This window comes from Manis pentadactyla, chromosome 15 (genome assembly GCF_030020395.1).
Source record: "Manis pentadactyla isolate mManPen7 chromosome 15, mManPen7.hap1, whole genome shotgun sequence".
In the NCBI taxonomy this organism is placed as follows: domain Eukaryota; kingdom Metazoa; phylum Chordata; class Mammalia; order Pholidota; family Manidae; genus Manis; species Manis pentadactyla.
In genome coordinates this window covers 59,507,489-59,532,798 of record NC_080033.1, presented here as the reverse complement: position 1 = coordinate 59,532,798, position 25,310 = coordinate 59,507,489, and the positions used below count along the sequence as shown (strand labels likewise).

Sequence of the window (25,310 nt, the reverse complement as noted above, 5' to 3'; positions counted from 1 at the left end):
TAAGGAATTCTATTAAATCAAGTTCATTAGCAAAGCAACTTGTATTTCAGATGTGAAGATTCTATTCTTACTTCTCAGTCTTACCCAACTTCAATTAATTCATGCTCTAGAAAGTCTATGATGTTCAGTGTAGTTTTTCCCCCAAGGCCTTTACCCCTAGCTAAGCAATAATTAACATCAGTCTGGCCTCACCTGTAAGGTTGATGTCTCCTAGCAAATCAAGAAGTTCTCCACCAGCAGAAGCTGGTTTGCTTGTAGGTGCAGTGGGAATAACAGGTGTTATGTCATTTCCTCCCAACAAGTCCAATAAATCATTGGCCTAAACAAAGAAATAATATCTCAATTCATTAGTTGTTTGTCTAACCTGTATCTAAGGCAAAGTTTTAATCTCTATCTAATGCAAAGCTATTTCAACACTTAAAAATAAAGAAGAGAACCACTGATCAATGCAGGAACACTGAAAGGAATTAGTTCAGAGATAGATTATGAGGAACTATAAGATCCTAAGTACCCCAAGATAAGCAAGTGAAAAGCTACCTGGCTGGTGGGCTGTGGCCCAGAGGGTGGTGGTTTGGTCTCCAGTGGAGCTGGTTCTGTCTCTCCATTTGTCTGAACAATCTCAGTAGGGCCATTTGTGGTCACTTTTTCCATGACAGGCATTCTCTCAAGCAGGGCAGACCTGAAAGAATCTGAAGTGGTTAAATTCTAGGCAGTCAACCTAAATTCCCTACCCAAAACAATCACTGTAACTATACTGGAGTCTGACACGGACAGCCATCTCTGCTCACCCACCCACAACAACACATCAAAATAGAAGGTAGATTATAAGAATACATGACCTAAATTCCTGGCTGGATTAAGGGCAGGCAAGAAACACTGAATGGACAAACTGTCCACCTAAATCCCAAGAGACTGGGATTTCTCAGTAGTAGAGAAATTGCAATAAAAATATGAAAATGAGCAGTATTTACAGTCTCTAACCAAGAAGATATCGCAAAACAGAAGGGGGGGAAAAGTTGACGTGCACCAAAATATGAATAGTAATGATATTTGAAAGAGAGTCTCTCAAAAAAAATACAAATCCCACTTCTTAACCAAACAAAACAGAAAAAGAAACAAACATTCCATACCAAGAGAAAGAGGAAAAAGGAAATAAGAGAACACAGTTAGCTTATTTCTTTAGAGGCCTAGGCAGAATAGAAGATGGACAAAAGCAGCCAAGCAGTTAGAAGTAGGGCTGTAAGGTCCAGTTAATAAAACATAAGGAATGAGTCTCCTTTATGGATTATCATGACAACTTGTTCAGAATGCTAAGAGGCATGTGCATTGCTTAGTTTCTTTTACTTACCTCATATGGTCATATTTCTTAAAAAGTGCATTATATTCTACTGCCCTCTGCTGGAGTTCCACATCAATGCTGCTTCCATAGATCGAAACCACTTTCTTAATTCGGCTTTGGGATAAAACGACAAATTCAAATACCCAAAAGAAAGTTCATAAACAAGGAGAGAGAATAATATTTAAACAGTTTTCTAGCTAAAATTTAAAAATACTCATCTTTTCTTAAAATTTCCATAACTTTTCAAAAACACCTTTCCTCAACACCTGCACTTACTATTTACACTTCTAATTGTAATGCTAGATTTTGACTGTTAAATATCCCACACCCTAATATTTGCTAAACCAAAGTACCAATTATTACTTTGCTGCAAAAGAAGAAACTCATAACGTTGATTCTCTTCTTTAATAGCTTTAAAATAAGCATTTATCAACAAAGCGTCACAGCATCAGACTTTTACCAACAAAATGGTCATTACCTGACATCAAATTCTTCCATTCACAACTTAAAGATTTAGTAAAAAATATCATTTTTAACAAGTCTTTACATTAAAAAGTAAAGCAGAGAGTCTAAGAGAAATAAGTTTGCCTTAAATAATGTTTGTCTGGAAAACTGATTCAAGAATTACTTTTAATTCAAAACAGTGAAAAACAGAATTTAAACACCAAAATCCTCATTGATTTCCTTCCTCTTCATACATCTCAAAATACTATAGTAAACCAGAACTCAAAATATTATAATAAAGTAATTATGGAGAAATAACTTCTCTGTACTTTACAAAAAGAAAAAAAAAGCATTAAAAATCGGATTTTAAAAATACAACTTTTTATCTTCAATATAATCAGTGGTGGAGTTGGGGTATGGAAGCACAGTATGGGTAAAATAAGGAATAAACAAGATTTGATGATTGTTACTGTGGAGCAATAGGTCTATGTAAGCTATTTTCCCATTCTACTTTTGCCTTTGCTTGAAATTTTCCATAATGAAAAGTTTTTTAAGATCACAGAACAACACGTTGACCCTACTTTTTCTCCATACTCACTTTACGGTACAGGTGAATCGAGTAGAGAGCTTCATAATGGCAGTGAGGACATAACCTCGTGTCACAGAGGTGGACATATTAGAGATTAGGACACTTTCTAAAATATCCAACACTTCATCCTCTGTTACCTGGGGAGACAAAAAAAAAAGACAATGTAGGATGAGTCATAAAAGTAAATATCTAAACCTGGTATCAAGTCACAGGATGCCACCAGAAAGACAATCCTACCATCATTACCAAAGTTTCTAACAGTCTGTGCTTTGCCAGGGTAACTGGCCAAGCTGGTCCATCAGCCAGAAGCACATAGGAAGGAGGTAGAAAAACATGAGGAAATACCCACTGGGGGCTGAGATGCATTACAGCTTTAGGAGACTGACATAGAGGAAGAAAAGATTTATAGAGTTCAAGTGTTGTTGAATAACTTCTGAAGCCAGGCCTTTAATGAGCATATGGAAACATGGATACACGTCTCATTTCTTCTTATTAGCCAGAGGGTAAGAGAAACAATACAATTCAGTTTGATGGGATACGGAATAGGTCCTAAAGTGGTTTTTAAATCCTATACCAGCCCAATAAACTCTATCTCAAATATTGGCAGGTTTCCCAATATAATTCTGGCATTACTTTCTTAAAAGGTTTCAAGGCATAACCTCAACTCCTCATTAAACACCTATCCTCTTATAACGAAAAAAAACCACTATTTTCCCCCTCCTTAACCAAGAGTGACAAGGGATACCTGAATAGGTTCTTCCTCTTCACACTGGCCAGATACGAGAAGATCTCCATATTCACCTATACACCATGCAGCTACTTGTACCAAAGGTTGCTGTCAAAAGAAAGTTACCATTTGTCAAAGACGTCAATCCTGGCAACAATGAATGCAAACCACGGGTCATGTAATCATAAAGGTCAAAACTGAGGCACATCTAGAGTGCTAGTAGTAAGAACACACTAGGAAAATAAAGGACATTTTTCCACCTAAAGAATAAAGTACTTACTTGAGAATAATCACCAAGAATTGCTTTGTACAAGCGCTGGACAGTATAGGCATGCATCTCCACACTATTAGTTATTAACTGGATCAAGTTGGGGACTGCATCATCACGAACATAGCTTCCTGCCTAAAAGGAAATGCAGACAGTTATCCCTAGAAACACACAGTAATGGTAAGAAATGTTAACGATTACGGTCATTGTTCAAAGAAGACTACTATAGAATGCCCTCAAAGTTGATTCCAATTCTTAGGTTCATAAGCAGCTCAAACATCAAAGTCTTATTTATTTAAATTAATATGCTTATTTTTATTCTAATTTTTATTGTTTTATGAAAAACATTAAATAAAATCTTAACCTTGATCAAAGTAAAATGTAAAGTTTTAAAATTTTAACAAACACTTTTTCTACTCATAACAGATAAGGTCTAAGCCATCAAAAATGTAAGACATAAATAAGTGGGAACTTAATTACAACCACCTCTCTTCCCACAACTCCCCAACACAGGTGTTAAAATCATACAGGCTAGCTATAGTGGTAGTCACATTAACTGGGGGATGGAGACAGGAGTGTACATGAACACTCATGCTAAATAAGAATTAAATAGCACCTTTTTTAAAGCTTGAATTTATTTAAAAGATCACACTGTCTTTTAAAAACTAGTTTATAAACACAGATCCAACCAGCAGTCCCAGGAACAGGAAATATTTTGTATTTCATTAATAACACTATTTAATTATCAACACTTGTTCCATCTCCCACACTTTTTTTTTTTAGCTTTGTCTCTTAAATGTCTTCTGGACTAGCAGAATCTGACATACTATTTACAACCATAGAACAAAGTAGAGCTACTGAACCTATGAGGAAACCAAATCTTGGCCTTGTCAGAGCAGGATGTTAACCAGACTACACAGAACATACAAACAGGGAAACCTGTGTCTAGTATCAGTTCACCCTGGTCCACCTCCCGTTTCTGGACAGAACAGCAGACCTGATTTGTAAGACCGAGACTAGGCCCAACCACGTGTATTTTGGAAAGGGAAAGGAAAAAGGAAAAGACAAAAAGGAAAAAAAATCCCAGGTGACTGGGATACCCACTACTGTTAAATAATATAAAGACAGAGAGAGAAGTTTGGGAAAATGGTCAAAAAAAGAAAGGTAAGAAGCTAAAAAGCAGGTAATTTGTGATAGTAATTAGGTATTTATATTCTTCCCTAATGGGAGAAAGCAGTGTTTTAAATAACAGAAAGCATCAACATGATCTAAGAGACATTTATAAAACGAATACACATTATTCTCAAGCTGACCAAACATTCACCAAGATAGACCACATTCTAAGCCACAAAAAAATTTTTTTAAAGAATAGGAATCATACAGATTTTAACTTGAAATCAGTAACACAAAGATAGCTGAGAAGTCCCAATATATTTGGAGATTAAACAACACACAACTAAATAACACAAGGGTCAAAAAAAACATCAGGAAAATTATAGGCCAATACCTCTCATGAACATAAATACAAAAATCCTTTAAAAAATTAGCAAATAAAATGCAACAATGTATAAAAAGAATTATACAACACAACCATGTGGGATTTATTACAGATATGGAAGGCTGGTTTAATGTCCAAAAATCAATTAATGTAATCCAGCACCTCAACAGGCTAAAGAAGAAATGTCATAAGATCGTAAGAGATCGTAAGTCAGTTGAAAAAATGAAGAGTAGGAGCATTTAAAAACAAAAAGGTTTCACTTTGATAACCATTTTTCTTCAGGAGCTCTTAATTTTTCCCTTCTTTTGAACTTCACAAAAAAAAGCATTCTGATTCATATATTTTGTTAGGATATAATTTCCCCATTTCTAAGTACATTTACTAAGTTTTGACCTACAAAATTAATTCATTGTAGGTAAACTAGAAAACTAGTATGTCACAGCAGAATTCCACAGCAACACTTACACACAATCACAGTTTTAATGGTATCATTCCCTCCTAGAGATATTTCATAGTTTACTTAACAAATGCCCATTTTGAGATGTCTAGTTGTTTCCATTTTTCCCCTATTATAAACAAGATTGGGAGGAATACCTTTGTATATATATTTTTGGACACTTGTCCTTTTACATTTCCAAGAGAAAGTCCTAAAAACAGAATTAATGAATTAGAAAGTATAAATGAACTCTTTTGCTACATGGTACCAAACTGTACTCTGGAAAGATGGTGCCATTTTATACCCACATAAAGCGAAGAGTACTGCCTATTTCTCTATTTTCTAAAAATGCTAGGAATTAGATTAAAAAGTATGACAAGTGAAAAATGATACCTCACTTTAAATTTTCTTTTTTACTAGTAAGGGTATTTTTAAATTCATCGTTAACTAGCCATTTCTTTCTTCTTTTGTGAACTGCCTGTTCAAATGTCATTTTTTCCATTAGAGTGTTTGGTTTTTCCTATTAATTGTAAATTATTTACAGATTAAAAATGTTTCGAGAGGAAGATATTTAATTCCTCATTTCAAATAATACATTAAAATCAATTTACAGTATATTAAAAAAATGTTAATATGCTGCCATATGTTACAATGTTTTTCCTCTGGTTGTCATCTGTAAACTTTTAAACTTTGCATATTTTTTCCTTTTGTTTTATAAATTTTAATTTTTATTGTGGTCAAGTTTTTTGAATGTTTTTCTTTATGGTATTTACTTCTGGTGACAGCAACTAGACATAGCTATGTTTTCTTTATATCTCACTACACTGTCATTTTTACTCTAAAGTCTCTAATCCCTGTCAATCAACTGAATGATGAGCAGAGAAGTTCCAAAACTGTGGAAACTGTCAAAGAAAGAATTTCTCATAAAACCATAATTTTAAATTCAGATTAATTTAGTCATTCAAAACCCTCTGATGGCTTTTTATCATATTAAAACAAAAATCCAGACTCCTGTGAAGTCCTATGTAATCCAACCCCTGCCTCAACCCCACCATTCTCTGCCTCTCTCACTCTACTGGCTTCACTTACCCTCTTGCACTTTAAACAGGCCAAGCTTACTCCTGCTACTGAAGGGCTTTGCAACATGTGCTGTTTCCTCTGATTAGTATATTCTTCCCCCAAATCATCGCAAGGTTCCTCATTTTACCAGGTTCTCTATTCAAAGATTACCTCCTCTGATGAATGAAACAAAGACTTTATCCTCCTCTGCCATAACTATAGTCCCTTGTGCTGCTTTAGTGTTTCTTAGTATTTTTTAGTGTTTCATATTTTTTTCCCTGCTGGACAGGGGAGTACATTATTTCCCCAAGCATTTCCTCATTAATCAGCACATCCAGCTTAGTATAGGTTGATTATAAAAAACTACTTACCGTTGTCAGAACACGCATAATTGTGTCTATATGCCACCGTTTGGAAGGTGCATACCTGAGAAAATAATGGCAACAGGTGAAACAGTTGGAATCTATAAACTATACTGTGCTCAGTGGCTTTTCTGAGTCCTGTCCTACAGTCTTTTTTGGGTTCACTGGTTAAGTGATTAAAGTTGGACACATTTCACCTTCAAATCTGGCAGTGATCCCCATTTCAAAGGGCAATGAAATGGTACACAGTCAAACTTAAGATGTTTCACATAATGTTGCAATAGGAATTGCTGAGCTGAGAAATGGGACTCGGTCTCCAGTTTTTAAAAATAAATCATGAAGTCAGGGCAGCAGAGGATAGAGAATGAAAAAGAAAAGGGACTACTCCCAGACCCAGGCAACACTAGGACTAGGACCTTGTTCTCTTAAATTCACAGTGGAAAGAAGAGAAATAACCATACTACCAAAATCTTGAGGTACTTCTTCCTAATATTTTTATACAGAATCACAATGCAGATGCTATAACTTTTTCTACTCTCTTCATAAAAAGGGCATCATAGATGTTAAAGAACAGATACAGATTTATAAAAGTGGGAATTTTTTTGGTCTTAGCATACTTAAATGCTGGCTAGAAGAGCCTTCTCAAAGCTCATTTCTAATTGGGAGCCTGAAATAAACTTTACATGTTTTGAACATGTTTATAACATTTTCCCCGTGTTTTAAAGATGCTTTAAAAAAATTCTAAGCATCTTTTAATGATAAATGTAAAAATTAAATCTTACTTTTCTGCAGCAAGAAAGATTCCAGATGCACAGTCTGCTTTAAATTCTGGCTCACATGAATCCAGAAAATAAAGTAACTCCTTCATCATGCCTCGGATATTATTCCCATTTACCAGGGCAAAACTCAATTCCATTGCACGCCTTGTAGGGGGGAAAAAACAGTTATGATATTTATAGTGGGAATGAAACAAAGACCAAGGTATGTTGTCTCTGAACACCAACCACGGTGGATGTATTGATGTCCTTGCATGATCTTGTGATTCCCAATCTTTACACACAACATAGCCCAAACTATCAAAGTTAGTTTTAATATTCTGAATCTTTATTTGACACTTTTCTTCAAAAATCCCCAAGAGATACACTACTAGTGATCAAAAGTGCAGTTTAGGTTCATATGAAGCTGAAATTTACAATACTGAAGAGGCAATAAAAACATTATCTCTGCAATATTCCTTAAAAATATGGTGAAGTCACCATACAATCCCCTTTTATTATATCCCCTTCTGTCCAAAGATGATGTGACATAGTTTACATCTAAGGGTATATAGAAAATTAGAATAAAAACAAACCTTGAGGGCATTATGCTAAGTGAAATAAGTCAGACAGAGAAAGACAGATAGCTGTATGATTCCACTTATATGTGGAAGCTAAAAAAGTGGAACACATAGAAACAGAGACTAGAATGGTGGCTACCAGGTTCTGGGCAGGGGAGGATAGGCAGATATTGGTCAAAGAATATAAACTTCCAGCTATAACATGAATAAGTTCTGGGGATCATCATGATGACTAACTATAATTAATAATAATGTATTATATACATAAAAGTTGCTGAGAGTAAATCTTAAATACTGTCACCACAAAAAAGACATGGTAATTATGTTATATGATGTAGGTCTTAACTAACACTATGGTGGTAATCATTTTGTAATATATATGTACATCCAATCAATGTGCATATACCTTAAACTTACACAATGTTTTACATCAACTATATTTCAAAAAAGCTGGAAAAAAATACTGAAGGAGAGAATGAACAAAGAGGAAAAAAGGACATGTGTTATGAGGGCAAATAAGAATTTCTATAACTGCCTATCAAATATGGCAACCAAGGGAAAATGGAAACATTTCACATATACAGTTATAAGGCTACTATATTCATTTTTTCATATTTGGTAAGACAAAATAATTTCAAACATGGTATATAAACTGACTTTCAAAAATACCAATAAACAGAAAATACTTTATCTTAGCTGATCTACAAGAAACAAAAATTCAATCCTTATGGAAATATAGTAATAGCTCACTGTATATATAGCTTAAGTACTTTAGACAGACTGATCCAGTGAATCCTGACCAACTCTGAAGTGGGTACTCTTGTAACCACATTTTATATATGGGAAACCACTGAGGCACAGAAAGGTTGAATAGCTAGACAAAGCTTATTAAGAGCAGAGCCAGGATATGAAATGAGGGTCTGGATCCTGAGTCTGTGCTCCTACTGTTATACAGCCCATGAAAAAGACACAGGATTTACTGTTGAAATGTAAAGCCCAGTAACAAGCTATAGAGAAACAACACAAAAGGAGACAGAAGGTCTGATTTCTATTTCCAGGACTACCCCACAGAAAGAGTGAGGTTTAGTAGAGTAAGTCATCTGATTCCTTTGGGACTGTTAATCTGTTAATTGGGGCTAGACGTGCCTAGTCTCTCTCATTGGCTTGCTCTGAGAACCCACTGACAGGGTGCTTGTAAGTCCTTTCTTTGCAAAGCATTATATAAAAGTTGTCATTACTGAGTTTAGGTCTTATCTTTAGATTGCCCAAGCACTTAGTGCCTGCTCTCTCCAAGTACAAGGAACTAGTTATCAGTAAATATTTGTTAAGTGAATAGTGAATAGTTTCAGAGATCATTTCAAATCTACTTTGTTCTGGATTTGAATACAGAACCAAAAGTTCACTGAGATAAACTATAACTAGGTTTTACAAACATCTACAGTTCTAAGAGGAGAATTAGCAGAGCAATTCCATTGAGGGAAAAAAGTGCTATCTGCTGCCTAACAGTCATTCCTAGATGTATTATTCTAAGAAACATGCCACCTCTAGTATCTTAGGGCATAAGTACTGTGAGAAAATGTGTGCTGTCAGCAATCTGAGTTTCAGCATCGTGATAAAACACTTAGCCGATGGATCACTCTGTATTTACATCCTCCAACACACAGAGCACAGTACCTCTGTAAAGTACATGTTTGCCCAGCTTATCTGTACCTGTTTTATTTATTCATGAAAGAAGGACAACTTCAGTGTAAACTTAAGTTTTCCTTATTGGCCCCCTTTATTGCCCTAAACTTCTCCCTGCCAATCCTTTGCAAAAAGGGATTTACTGTGAAAATAATGACTAAATATCAATGTTCTCACTTTCAAAACTCTTACCAAGTTATCGGGGGTTGGGGGGAACAGAGAACCATCAATAATCTGTTACCGTTTTATTGAGACATCCAAATCTTTCAGACAGTCCACAATCGTGCTTCTGTGCCTCTGTACGGCATTATGATCAGTCTGCACAGTCTTCAATAAAGATGTCAAAGCTACATATCTGTATGAAACAAAGTTGCAGAAGAACAAATTGAAAATGTAAACTTCAGGATAGTTTCCCTCTGCTTAAATGACAAAAGAAGATGAATGACTAAAGGAAATCATACTTTAAAAATATTTAAAAGACAAGACAGTTGATGGGTATAATGGTAACTTTTTTTTTATTACAGTATCACTGATATAAACTCTTATGAAGGTTTCACAAGAAAACAATGTGGTTACTACATTCACTATAATGGTAACATTTTAAAAGCATAAAGGACAGTACAAAGTGGTGGCAACCAGGAGAAGCCTTGAATTTAAATTTGCATTCATGCCTAATCCATTAAAATTTTTCAAAGTGATCAATTCAATTAATTCAAACTTTTCCAAATAGAACAACAAAATAAGCATATAGTATGCCTTTTCAGGCTGAGTTAGCTTAAAAATGCAAGAGGAAGTGATTTCAATTTACCATTTCTATTTTCTCTGCTTTTATTTGATTCTGGCAGCAAACTGCCTCTACAAAAATGAGTTTAAGATCTAATTATTTACAGTGGGTATGTAAATTGGTGCAGCCACTATGGAAAACAATTAAAAATAGAAATACTATATGACCCAGTAATTCCACTTGGAAGTATCTACCCAAAGAAAACAAAATCACTAGTTCAAAGAGATACATACACTCCTATGTTTACTGCAGCATTATTTACAATGGCCAAGATATGGAAGCAACATAAGCACCCATTGATAGGTGAATGGATAAAGAAGATGTAGGACATATATACAATGGAATATTGCTCAGCCATAAAAAAAGAACGCTGTCATTTGCGACAACGTGGATGGCTCTAGAGGGTATTATTAATAAGTGAAATAAGTAAGACAGAGAAAGACAAATTCTGTATGATTTCACTTATATGTGGAATCTAAAAAAATATAACAAATGAACAAACAAAAAAACAGAAATAGACTCATTAAATTTAGAGAACAAACTGGTAGTTCCCAAAGGGGCATCAAGCTGGAGGAGAGGCAAAATAGGTGCAGGGGATAAAGAGGTAATTAAAAAATAAGTATGTTATGTGGATGAAAAGTATAGCATAGGGTATACGATAATTTTGAAGTATCTTTGTATGATGACAGATGGCAACTACACTTATTGTGGTGAGCATTTCATATGTATGTAATTGTCAAATAACTATTTTGTATACCTATATTATTTTTTTTTAATCTAAATATTTAAAAATTCTTTTGGAGATAATAGTTCAGAGTACCACAGTGATTATTTCCACATTTTTTTTCACGCTTTTCATCATGATAAAAAAAGAAAGTTTTCTCTTAGTTAAAAGAAAAAAAGGGCAAGCAGGATATACTACATGTAAGAAAATAACAAAATAAAAGATAATACTGATAAATTCATCTACTTTAAAAAACTAGCTAGAGTTCACAAACACATTCCAGGTTGTGACCTAAAATGTTACATTTTTCTTAATTTAGAGAAGGGGTTGGCAAAGTGCAGCCTATCTGCAAAAAATACAGTCTTCTGCTATCCGATTTTACAAACCAATTTTTATTGGAACACAGCCACACTCATTCTTTACATGGTTTATGAATAGTTTCACACCAGGAGACAAGAGTTGAGTAGCTGCCACAGAGACCCTAAAGCCCAGAGAAGCTAAAATATTGACCATCTGGTACTTTATAGAAAAAGTCTGCTGACTCCTGATGCTGACAGTATAAATAGGAGCAAAAATTAAATCATAAGGCTAATCCTCAAATTCTTTACAAAATAGTAGTTTTAAGACCAGACTAAAAACAAAAATTCTGAGTTGCAGTTCTAGATATGTCACTTGATACGTGTGTGATCTTGGGCAAAGTCAATCTTGGAAACACTGAGTTTATTATACCAGGATACAAAGTATTTTTCAGTTGACTTACCTAATATTCTTGTCATTGTTCAATAAGAAACGACCCAGAATATTTATGGCTAGGACCTAAATAGAAATAGCATGGGTTAAAAATCTAGGAAAATTAATTATTTATATTAAGTATCACTCCCTGCCTCTGATGGATGTAAACTATTTAAAGGTGATAGTTGTGGTAACTGTTAGTTATAGATGATGGCAAAAAAAAAAAAAAAAGATCAGAAGGCAACTCTTAAAATTATATTCTATTTCAGTAATAATTGTTGGAAGATTGTGTTTTAAAGTTTTCATATTGTTAGTGGAAGAATAATACTGGCATAGCTTTATTGGAGGGAAATTTGGCAGTAACTAAAAATTTAAAATAAAAATATATCCTCTGCTTCAGCAATTCCACTGCTAGGAATTCATCTCACAAACATACCTGTACATATACACAAAAACCTACTGCAACACTATCTATAATAACAAATGACAGGAGACATCCTAAGGTTCATTAATAGCAAATTTGCTAAACACACTGTGGCATATCTGGTGGAATTATTACGCAACCATTAAAAAGAATGAATTCTGACAGATGCTACAACATGGATGAACCTTGAAGACATCATGTTAGTGAAATAAGCCAGGTACAAAAAGGACAGTACTGTATGATTCCATTCGTATCATGTACCTAAAACAGTCAAATTCAGAGTTAGAAAGTAGAACAGTGGCTGTCAGGGATTAAGGGTACAGGGAGTTACTGTTTAATGGGTATATAGTTTCAGTTTGGCAAGACAAAAAAGTTATGAAGATAAATAGTAGTGCTGGCTGCACAACAAAGTGAATGTACTTAATGTCACTGAACTACAGACTTAAAAAATAGTTAAAATGGCATGTTTTATGTTATGTATATTCTACCACAGTGTTTTTTTTTTATGGGAATGGTCTCTATATATGAATATGGACTACCTCCAAGATAATAAATGTCAGGTAAAAAAATGTTAGACGAGGGACCATATATATGTTACCATTTTGTCTGAAAGGTGGAGAGAAAAGAACTAACCTAAGTTACTTTGGTTATTTGGATCCTGGAGTGTTAAGTACAAAAAGAACTGTACACAAGTACTATACATATTTAGAAAATGTGTTTCTTACAAGGCTATGAACTAGCAATTGTAATATTAATAATAAATGACTGAAAGAATAAATTCATGAGGGAGAATTTTCCTTAGAGAAAAATTCCAATTATTTAATGAGGGAAATAGGAAAGTATCATTAGAACATCACCCCCATAACTGCTGCAAACAAGGTCCTTGGATGGATACTAACATGAGAATGCAAAAGTCTGAGGAGAATAGAATATTGCATAACCTCAAAGTGTCTCCCCAAAACATTTTTAATTATAAAGGGAAAAGTAATAACTTCAGAGTGGAATTAGAACAGATACCACCTGAACTAAGTGATCAAGGTTATTATCACCAGCAATGAGATAAACAACATGTACTTCCTGATATAATACTGAGAAGGACACATTACTTCTGTCACAGTCTTACCAAAAAAGCATAGCCTCAATCTAATTTTGAGAAAATACCAGACAGAGTCAAACTGAAGGACATTCTACAAAGTAACTGATCAGTACTCTTCAAAAGTGTCAAAGTCATGAAAAACAAGGAGACAGAGGGCTATTAGAGATCAGAGAAGACTAAGGAGACATGACAATTAAATGTAATGTGGGATCAAAGATTGCCTCCTGCAAGAGAAAACGGATGTTAGTAGAAAAACTGGTGAAATCTGAATAAAGTCTGTAAGTTAGTTAGTGGTATGACATCAATATTAATGTCTTAGATTTCATAATTACATTATAGTCGTGCAAGAAAGATGTTAGTTAATATTTGGAGAAGCTGAGTGAAGGACATATGGGAACTCAACTATTTTTGCAACTGTTCTGTAAGTCTAAAATTACTTCAGATAAAGTTTTTAAAAGTGGGAAGAAATACCCTTTTACAGGCACATTTAAATATGGATAAAAAGTCTGAAAAAATACATTAGAAAATGGTAACCATTATTTCCCACTAGAAGAAGAACTGAGTCTAGATGTTAAAGCTACAGGCAGGTATTGTCTCTTCTGCATGCCTTTTGTACTGTGTGAAATTTTTTTTTTACTTTATGTGTTTATTTCTTAAATTACAAAAAAATTAAAGAACAGTAAATTAACTCAAATATGATGTTTTATCTTGTTTGAAGTGATGAGTAGAACTCAAATCATGGCTCTAGGAAAAGCTTATTCTGAAATGTTTCCTTCACTCAACAATATATATACCTACCTATACCTAAGATCTTCCAAATTTTACTATGATTACTATTAAGCCTTCAATGAAGGAAATGATACTTCAGATAACCAAAAACACAGCATTATACATTCTGCACCATTCTTTCCTACGGTAATTTCCAAATGGAATTCATTTCCAAAATACTAACGTCCATGTCAATTCTTCCAAATGAAATGTTTAGGGAGAAGAAAAGATTAAGACTTACTCGCAATCCACTCTCTGACTTAATATCCATGATAGTTAAAACCGTTTCATAAAGAATAGCATTTCCTACATTTTTACTAGTCTCTGTATTAGTGGCAACCTGAAAAGACACAGAGGGCAATACATAAGTGATAAAACAATCCTTCCAAAAATATCCAGAGGTAACAAGAGGCATTTTGTGATTGATTAGTTACCAATGAGGAACACAAAAATCACTCCACATAGCCATACTTATTCTACTCTCTGCTATACTAAATGTATATTTAATGTAATGCAGGTTTGGTCTACTCACCTGTGCTAATATATCATTCATAGCTTCACTTGAGTCATCATCATTTCGTCCTAGAATTCTTAATAACCGCAAAATTCGTACCTAATGTGTAAAACATGGTGTCAAAAAATTATGTCTGGCACAAAAGACCTTCACTTGATATGAAATTCAAATAACTTAAGTTTTAGATCCCATTAGAAATGGTCAAAATTCAATCAGAAGAATTTTTAAAATTATCTATAGAAAAATCATATATGCTTCTATGTCTTAATGAATTTATTAGACAACCCACACTTCACCACTCCACATCTAAAGGATACCACCACCCGCAGTTATATTATATTGGTGAGTCAAGTCTCTATGTGGTACATAATTTTTACTATTATAACTATAATTTTAGTCTATTAATCTAATATGGAATTATGTCACTATCCATTTATTAATGTAGTTAGTTCCAAGTAACTACTGGAACTATTAGTATTAGTAGCAATTACTATTAGTTATTATCAATTAACTACCACATTTCTACCCAACAAAAACTTAAAAGGAGGGAAATAAGTTATTCCCAAGATATTAGTTCATGTATCATTTATCTGAAACTTTCAACCTCACCTGCAAAAAGGGGTCACTGATACCAGAAACATCATGTTCTGGTGAATATCCGGACATGATGAGGTTCTTTAGAATACGAACTAATTGGGGCACAAGCTGCAGGGAAGAAAGATGCATCACCAAACAGTGAATATCAAAAAATTTCTCATGAGTAGGTAATTTGGCTTAGAAAAAGGGTGCAAGGGACTGAGTCCAAGCAAATTCTACTGATACTATATACTGAATATTGTTTTATTTGATAAATATAACTTAGGAGTATTTAGGCCATGAACTCAGGAAGGATTGTCTATTTTAAGTACATTAAAAACAAACTAGACTTTTTACTCCAGAGTTATATATGCAAAGATACTAAAAATAACAGTTTATATTAAAAATAAAACCCCAGAAAGCCTATGGGAACCAAGTAAAATAGACACCTATGGGGCATATTGCATTTCTACTTCTATAGAACTTCACATACCTACATGGCACAAACATGTTCAGTCTTTATCCATTCAAACATTTGCATATAAAATGTTATCACACCCAAAATACTAGTGATCTTATTAAAATTACAGTTTTAAAACATATTACCTCAAATAGAGAAAGAAATTCTCTCCTCTTAAAATAGAGCTAGTTGTATATCCTTTTCCAACTAACAACAGTAAATACAAAAGCCTCCAACATTGACCAAGTGGCAGACACATGAAAAATTGTATTATCTTTCACCTGAAGAAAATACCAAGCCATGAATTAATTTCCTCTCCCTATTCTTAAATTATATGACACAATTTTCAGTAAAATTTAAGTTCAGCACTTAATTATACAAATTGACCTGTTGCCTGTTTTCTTGCCTTATCTTACGGATGAAACTATACATTTTTTATGGTCAGAATTCCCTACTTTTCCTTCCTTTACTTTGTCCATTAGATCAAAACACATAATAGAGGCAATTTTACTGCCAAGCTAATCTTAAAGATGCTTTAAATACTGAACTTAAGATGCTTTAAATATCAAAACACATAATAGAGGCAATTTTACTGCCAAGCTAATCTTAAAGATGCTTTAAATACTGAACTTAAGATGCTTTAAATACTATCATTCATTTCATTCTGCTGATCAATCACTTAATGCTAAAACCCTATCCCAAAATGTTTGTCACACTAGGAACTTTCCTGTCTCCAACTAAAAATTCAGTTTAGCTATACAAACAACTCTAATCACCTAAAATTAAGAAGTGTACAAAGTGAACTGAATCGCATCTCTTTTGGAGGCAATCAGAACAGCCTCAACTTTGCGGCAAACTCAATTACTTTTTTCTCATTACATTTGGACTCTGTCACCTCTCTACTCCCCAACTCTGAAAGGGGATCAAAATTCAAATAAAAGCCAAGTTATGATCAAGGTATGTACTCAAAACTTCACAATATTAAGGCCACTTCTAAATACAAGAGAACATAATCTGCATGAATTTAAATAAATTTGGCCATAACAATTCCAAATTATGTGATTCATACATCACCTAAGCAAAAATCTAATTTAGACATCTCCAAGATTAAAACAAATCTAAGGTATGGACACCTGCAAATTCTTAACAAAATCCTCACTAAATCTGTCAACTATAGGCAGATTTATATGAGATAAGAGTAATATAATTTTATAAACTGCTTTAAAATGTAATAAAACAGGATTCATCTAGTTACTAAGCTCTGCACAAAAAGCAGCTCAACTTTCATACTTGCCAATGGGTTACTCTTCTGAGCTATACATTTCCCTAATTAATTTTAGATCTGATTTATTTCTTGGAGAAGTACTTTTTCCATGGGCTACTAAACTCAGAAATTGTTTTATTCACTGCCAAGAAACTAACACACCACATAAGATCACCCTAGGACAAAGAGCACAAATATCTAAGTGTTCAGTGTATAAATTCTTGGAACCCAGCTTTATTTTTCAGACAAAAAATGCAAGTTACTAAAGCTGATGACAAGACAGACAAAATAAGATGACAAAGGGAAAGGCTGCAGCCATGAAAATCAGTTGATGCCCACCCACTCTCCCTCAAAATCCTTTTAATATTCCAAAACTTTAGGCAAGATTAAGTGCAGGTAAGGGGGAAATAAAAGCTGTACGTCTGCACTGAAAGCTCAGAAGTACATATGGAGATTTTTAAAATATGAGGCCATCCATATATGGCTCTGAAACATCTACTTCAAAAAGAAGCAGTACTTTTTGTGTGAAGGCTCCAAACCTATCTGGTATTTCCATCACCAAAGCCACTAGGAAACTGCTCAAAGTTTCTCAAGTGAAGATAAAGGAGAGGCAGAGAAGGAGGCTTGCAATTCAGGAGAGGCTGCAACTGAAATCCAAGGCTGACTTTGGAGTCAGGAGTTTAAGTGACACAACAAAAACTAGACTAAGGAGTTAGCCAAAAATGCTAGAACAAATAACTCATAGTATTAAGCACAGCTTCAGCATTAGTATATTTTTAAAAGCCACACTTGTGGATGGATACACAAAAGCTACTAAGGACCTAATGCCAACATGCACCATCTAAAAGAGGGTTAATTCTTACCTTTTCATTCTAACATACAGCAGGATTCCAAACAGACAACAGGAACAAAACATACAAAGCAAGCATTAGGGACAGATATGGGCCTCATACTATTTTACAATAATTTAATCAAGACATAAACATCTAAGAAAAAAAAAGGCCAAAAAAAAACTTCTATTAGAGCCTTATTAGATCTAAATTATGGAGTAAGCCCCATTTATGGGGTGATCAGCCCCTTATAAAATAAATTAAATGCATATAACTACCCAAAGAACAGTCTTTCCCTGAGTCCTCCTTACTACTGCTTTCTAAAAATAAATGGAGAAAACAAAAATTTCCACTTTTGAATGCTGTGAAGGAGGGAGAGGGGAAGGGACTTAAAGAAAGCTAGAGACTTCCATCACCGGAGTCACCAGCTTAAAATGAACCTCAGGGAACCCTGTTTTAGGTAAAAGTAATGTCAAATTACAGTTTGCAGTTTTCACCTTAAAAAAAAAGAAAATGAAATTAGCTGTCTTAAAAACACACACACATACAATTCCTGTTTGTAATCTGACCTCAGGTTACATGTCCTGACTTCAATGTGAAAACAGCAGATAGAGCACATGAGAGACTGCTGTGCCTGCCAACAGTGAGAGAAGACTTCTGTTATGAAACGGAAACACTGTGTACTACTGCCTGTTCTTATATGCCTAAAGCTGGCTTCCAGCACTACCCCACAGCAGGGCTGCCTAAGTCCTGTATTCAGCTCCATAGCTTCCTTTCAAAAGAGAATTTGTGAGAAAATCATGTACTTTTCAGGAAAAATATTTTTTCAAACAAGAAAGGCTGAAGCATACAGAATGTTACATACCTTTCTGAAATGTGCAAGCATGTCTGGGCTTCGCTCACACATTTCTGTGAGGAGGACTACAGATGTGTGAAGGACACCTGTACGAAAAGAGCAAATGAAAACTAAAACTGAGGCTGTATTATTCAACCTCACAGAATAAGGCTTTGAGTTCTGAAGGTCAATTCCAAAACGATAGTGACTACTTTTGGTTTTTATTCTCCCAAAGAATCTAAGCACTAAGATGAATACAAAGGAGGTATTTAATAGATGCCTGACGATTTAATACTGGTCAAGTCAGTCAAATCAAAATATTTATTTAATTATGTGACCAAAACTACTGCTAAAAAATGACAACCAATACAGGTGTCTCTCCATCTGAGAGATATAAAGGCATGCTCATTGTCATATGAACTAGGTATCATGCTCCATACTTAATAAGTTCTTAGTTGAGTTCTGATAGACATTATAAGAAGTAAAAATCTTCCTAGGACTTTAGACAAGGTAACAGGCAAAAATCTTAATAAGGTTTTTAATTTCCAGATATAATGTATCAAAACTCCAAGGTAACTGTGGATGACAAAGTGAATTTGCTTGTTTCAGAGTGAGTGAAAAGAATCTCAACAACAGTTTTCACTAAATAATAAATAAGTACCCTGAAGTTTCTTTCATTTGTTCAACAAGTATATTTTGAGCCTTTTGGGCACAGGACTGAACTAACCAAATTAAACATACCTTACAATTTTTTCTCTTAGCACTTAGGACACATGAATTTTCTTGACTCAGACCTTGTTTCACTGACTTCAAAGTAAGAATAAAATGTTTGGGAAAGAATAGCTACATTTAATTTAATTCCTCTCATGTTTTATGTAAACATATTCTGAGTACCCATTACAAATTCCTGCTATAAGTAACCTAAGAGGATCTCACTAATCTTATACTCCTACCACAAGGTAACAAAGAAATAACTTTTTATTCTATTATAAAATAGCCAAGAAATCGAAGTGTTTTACACATGAACATAGGTTATTTGTACATTACACTGAATATTAGCAACTTAAGCAGTACTTTTAATATACTAAAAGAGGCCAAGAGATTTAAAAAAAAACAAGTTTAGTTGCAAGAATCAATCTCTAACTACAAAAACAGGATATAAGAGTAGAAGAGGGACTAGACCCATCAGCCCTTCCTGGAAAAGTGTCTTAGCACAGTAGAAAGGCAACTTCACTACATTGAGATAGAAGCCAACGCTGCCTGAAGCCTTTTCTCTTTCCCATTCTCCCTCAGTACTTCACGAGTGCATCCAAATCATATTACCATGGTTCTTTTCATTCAATAAATTTTTTGTTGCTGGTAAAAACATCTCCATAAGCTCAGGAACCTTCCTGATGACATGAACAGCACACAGTGCTGCCTATAAGAAAAATACAAAGGACAAAATAATTATTTTTATTCAGTCAGGGCAATCAATCTTATAAAAAAGCAATAAAAACCTTATCTACTAGTTCACCTACTAGAAAAATAAGAAGGAAGTCTGATATCAAATTTTTATTAGCTGGTTAGGACTTTCCAATTTATATTAATGTACTGAGTGAGAATCTGTCCCTTTTTCATATATTGCTAAGTGGACAAAAACCTCCTAGACTAGGCCGTGGTTAACATGAATTTATGAGACAAGTTAAATGTAACTTACGTGGAGTTTAGCAAAGTAAAAAATAAAGACTCCCATCTGTGATAATCCTTCTTCTAAGATGACCAAAAGGTTTTATAAAAACATCATGCAATAAAGATCTATGCAGCAGATACTTTACTTTTTTTACTTTTAATAATACCTATACCTTCTCCAACTCACTCTCTGCTGACATCAAGAAAATCATTTGAAAGATACTTAGCAAAGCAAGTCTCTAATCAAGAAAAGATGGTCTTAGTTTGCTCACTGATGAAAAAGGAACATTCAATCACCGATTTTGGCTACCCATCCTAAGTAACCAAAACTACTATTTGTAGCGAGTTAAGAAACATAAAAGTTTAGATACATTAGCAAGAAAAAATTTCAGCTAATTCTTCCCATGCTATATTTAAGGAAAAAAAATTTTCCCCTAATCTGCAAGAATGTTTTACTGTACTTTCTGAACAAGAGCAACCCACACATTCCTGAAGAGAAGGACTGGTTTTGTTTCACAGCCATCACTTACTAGCATATGATCCTAGAAAAAAGCTTGGGTCTTTCAAAGCCTCTGTCTCAAGCCATTCACAAAGAGGCATGGTAAATGCCAATGGGATGATAATATGTGCTCATCTCTTGGAGTTCTAAATTTTAATACCCTTTGTTTATGAAGGGTTTGGGGTCCAAGCACAGTAAAATAATAAAATGTTTATATCGACAAGTCAAAGCAGATAAGAGAATAAGATCACTGTCATCTATTACTACTCCATTTAGATATACCAATTTCAGGAAGTATGTTCTACATCATTACCTAACAGTTATCTAGGCCCCAATGGAACTGCACTTCCAGAGATTCAAAGGCACCAGGTACAAAGACATGGGCACTGATTATTAGGTCAGAAATAAATTCATAAAAATCTGTTCATTGTCACTTTGTTTCATACTGTTTAAAATCAAGTAATTTAGGAAGCAATTAGGTATACCATCAGGATATCCAGTAATATTTGTTTGTTTATAAATCATTTCCTTGAAAAAAAGAGGAATTCACAGAAGAATTAAAGTTTTCACAATTATTTATCAATTGGAGAGTTTGATAAAAAAATCACCTCTAAAATTACTATAAAAAACAGACTTTTATCTATAAATACTGATTCATATGTGGTTGTTTAAAATACATTTTACTGTACAAAGATATGTTATCATCATAGCTTTCAAAAATGAAAAAATTTGCCTTCTCATCTCCTTATTACTCCCTAGTCCAAACACAGACATTTGGCTTCATCATTAAAAGTTACCTTTTTTCTCAAGTAAGAGTTCGAAGTTTTCAGGAGTTTCTCTACCTCCCCTGCAAGATCTCTACACATCTCTGAGGAGCCCATGCAGCCGAGGGTACAAAGTGCTAGCCCCTGAACATATTGCGTACTGTGATTAAGATCACTGCAAAAGAAAGGAAGAAGGTAGAAATGAACATGCTTTGCCTGGTGCTCCCATGAAGGAGCTTCACAATCTATCAAGGGTAGCACTGAATGATTCACAATTTCTCCACTAAGAAAAATACTAGTCTTATTTGTTACAAAAACATTGATTCTAACTTTATTACAAATTACCATATACAGTAAACTAACTGACAATCCCTCCCACAGGATTACAACTCAATGTTCCCAAATGCCAAAGCACCAGAAATTGAACATGTTATCTGTTGGATGTTAAAGACAACCCACCTTAAAAATCTCAGCAAACCACTGAAAGTAAAAACTGGCAATTATAGAAATATGAAGCACAACCACATCTTTAAAAAAGATCTTTAAAATGCTCAATTATTAACTACAAAAAAAGGTAGGGTATACATTAACCAAAACCTTTAATAAAGAAGTTAGAAAAAGTGTAAATTAGCCAGGTTTGCTATTTTTCACCAATTTGAATGTTTAAGATAAAAATTTCTGTAAAATGAAGCTTAAATATTAACTATGGCTTTACCATTTAGGCTCCTAGTTCCCAAGAATACTTATTAAATTTTCATCTATTTTTCAATGATTAAGAATATCTGGATAATGCAAGCTCTTAAAATATCATATCCAATTTTTTAAAAGTCCAAGATCTTTAGAGTTTTCCTAAGCCAAACAATGAGGCAAACATTCATTATTAAACACAAAAACTGATAGAACACTATGATGTCCTGTTATAGTAATAAATAGCATAAAACTCATCAGACACACAAAACTCATTCATTAACAGATTAAAAAAAAAAAAATACACCGCACTGAATTATCCAAAGTCCTTTAACTAAGCTTAGACTGAAGTGCCAGAACAATTTCCAACCTAGATTACCAGCTCTTTTCTAAATCTGCTTGGGGTTTGGCTGACTCTCATTAAAATTAAACACAAAGATTTATTCCTTGCCTGTGTGCCTTGTTCTTCAATTTTTATTAAGCTACAAACCTATACTTGAGTGGTATTAACTCTCTAATATGAATTTGCTGCTAGGTAGAACTGACAAATTTCCAGCATGTGACTGAAGGCTTGAGTAGTAAAGGCAACAGAGCATGCAAGAACAAAAATTAAAGAAACTCTCAGAGGTCTGTCCAGATAAGTAAATGTATAAAAATCATGCTAAACATCTAGAATGTAACCTCCATGATACCAAGGATTTCTGTCCATTTTTTTCCATTTGCCATCCCTGAGCTTACAAGAGCTCCTGGCATGCAGAAGTATACAACAAATATTTGTTAAACAAATGAATCAACTTAGTATTTTCATTATTATTATTTATTTCAAGGTCAAAAACCAGGATTCTCCCAAAATTAAGTTCATAGAACCAATATATCTATTTTGGAATTTTCCATTATCCATTGGAAAAATTTTAAAAAGAACAGTATTTACCACAGAAAAGTATGAGTTCAATATCTACAAATTTGATCACCTATATCCCCCTGCTTCTAGTTTCTGTCAAATATAGAAATGCCTTTAACAATATGGCCACCAGAACTTCCATAACAGAAATTTATTAACAGAGGGATGCTGGCAAAAGTCCTAATTCCCTGCTTGCTAATGCTAATTTCTCCACACAACAAGCATTCTTTGGTTTGTAAGTTAACAAACATGACTGGACTAGTAAATCAGTAAATCACCCAATAGAGAAAAAAGACTTCTACACAAAAATTCAGAGGGCTAAATATAATTCCATGCAACTTGGATTAGACAGCTGACAAACCAGACCTCTCTTTTTACCTTTAAATGGTATTTATGCAGAATACACTGGTAATTCTTCAATAAACTGAACAGTTCATTATTCATGGTATTCAAATCCAGGAACTACAAGAAAGCTCAGATTTACCAATGCTTTTTCTACTCTGTGATGGCCCAAACACTTATTTCATTGCTAAATTGTGTTCCTATACCTGAAGATGTACAGCAATACTTTCACTTAATTAAATTATCCTCTCCAGAAGTTTTGATCTTTTGCTTAGCCTCTTTACATATAAGCTACAGAACCAAAAGTAATTCAAATATATGACAGTAAATATAAAATCAATAAATAGAAGCTCTTCTCATAGAAGTTCACAGTATTTATTAGAAAAAGGAAAGAGAAGTCTTACTTCTTGATACAGTTGGTCATGAGGAGATGGACATCTTGTCTTTCATCTAAGAGCAGCATTGCCCCTAAATAGCCAATGCGTTTGTCTGTGAATTTCTGAGAGGCGATAAGCTTGAGGCACTCCAACTGCAAATTTTTTAAAAAGAAAAAGTAATTAGGAAATTGCTACCACAATTACGAAAGCAGTGTTTTTAATCGAGAGTCAATGGATGACTAAAATATATAAATATAACCTGTATCAACAAACCACCTAAATAAAAGGCAAAGATTTAAGATCTTGGGATATCTTAATAACAGTAATTAAGTTCTAGAATAGATCATCTTAAGGTCTTATGATACTTGCCATCTGAGTGATCTGTGAAGTTTATATCAGTTCTACTGATTCACCCAAACTAACAAAGTATTATAATAAGATACTAATGAACCCAATTCCTAATTTAATCCCCAGGTTGTATTAAATGAGCATCTAACCCATGTGTGTATTTAAGGTCTGGTTACTGTTCTGAATATAAAAAAACTCAGTAACTGGAATACATCCAAGTGCCAAACACTGTCCTAAAATAAACACGAGGAATGTACAACTAAAGAGACAGACAATAATTAACTTTAATATAATGTGGAAAGTCCTACATTTAGAGCTTGAACCAAGTACTGTGGTAGAGGTGAGGGTTTTGCGAATCAAATACAGATTTTTAAAAAAAGAAAAAAAAAACAGAGAATTCAGGAGTGGAATTAGCCTTAAAATATTTTATACGATTTCTTCTTTACATAATTTTTAGAAATTCCCAGAGTTAAAAGACTGTGTAAATAGTTTGTCTCTCCACCTAGCCTTTCTTGTACGTGACAATCACTTTGATATACTCTATTATTCCGTCTTGACTACCATGGAAAAGGCCAAACATTCCCTCTAGAGCAGTGATTTCTTCAAAGGTATACGAGTTAGACTCTCCAAGAAGAGTTTTCAAACGATGCTCCCACTTAGAATCACTGCATCCCAAGGCAATGGGCTCAAATGCAGACCTGTGTACACAGGAATCTAAGATCACATGAGACTACTTCCCATGTGAATTTGCCTATAACTTCAAAAGTAAAATTGAGGCAAGAGAGTTTACAAATAAAACTGTTTTGAGCTATTTAGAAATTGCTCTCTCAATTTACCTACATATAAAAACACTTAAAGGCAGTGGAATGACCATCAGCATGTGAAAAGAGCCTCCATGGGAAAATAACCAGGATACAAAAGGAAAACAAGAACCCCTTCTGAGGTTGATAAAGCCTATGACTCTCCCCTTCCT

General features: G+C 34.0%; 1 protein-coding gene and 1 non-coding gene across 3 annotated transcripts in view; both read right to left on the bottom strand.

The window, feature by feature from the left end:
- The window catches only part of AP1G1 (adaptor related protein complex 1 subunit gamma 1), an 89,697-nt gene that overhangs the window by 8,814 nt on the left and 55,573 nt on the right, over positions 1-25,310 (bottom strand). For both annotated transcript variants that reach the window (XM_057493096.1, XM_057493097.1), the window contains 17 exons: positions 24,017-24,141; positions 21,716-21,857; positions 20,072-20,168; positions 18,779-18,855; positions 15,393-15,488; positions 14,802-14,882; positions 14,511-14,609; positions 12,010-12,065; positions 9,983-10,096; positions 7,505-7,645; positions 6,732-6,786; positions 3,380-3,502; positions 3,118-3,207; positions 2,382-2,509; positions 1,349-1,453; positions 538-679; positions 193-319 (listed from right to left, as the gene is read on the bottom strand). In XM_057493096.1, coding sequence (XP_057349079.1) covers positions 193-319; positions 538-679; positions 1,349-1,453; positions 2,382-2,509; positions 3,118-3,207; positions 3,380-3,502; positions 6,732-6,786; positions 7,505-7,645; positions 9,983-10,096; positions 12,010-12,065; positions 14,511-14,609; positions 14,802-14,882; positions 15,393-15,488; positions 18,779-18,855; positions 20,072-20,168; positions 21,716-21,857; positions 24,017-24,141 — 1,798 coding nt within the window. The remainder of the gene's footprint in view (positions 1-192; positions 320-537; positions 680-1,348; positions 1,454-2,381; positions 2,510-3,117; positions 3,208-3,379; positions 3,503-6,731; positions 6,787-7,504; positions 7,646-9,982; positions 10,097-12,009; positions 12,066-14,510; positions 14,610-14,801; positions 14,883-15,392; positions 15,489-18,778; positions 18,856-20,071; positions 20,169-21,715; positions 21,858-24,016; positions 24,142-25,310) is intronic.
- On the bottom strand, positions 9,636-9,721 carry LOC118933001 (small nucleolar RNA SNORD71). Its single transcript, XR_005032993.1, has one exon. It is a non-coding gene; the product is annotated as a small nucleolar RNA SNORD71 (small nucleolar RNA).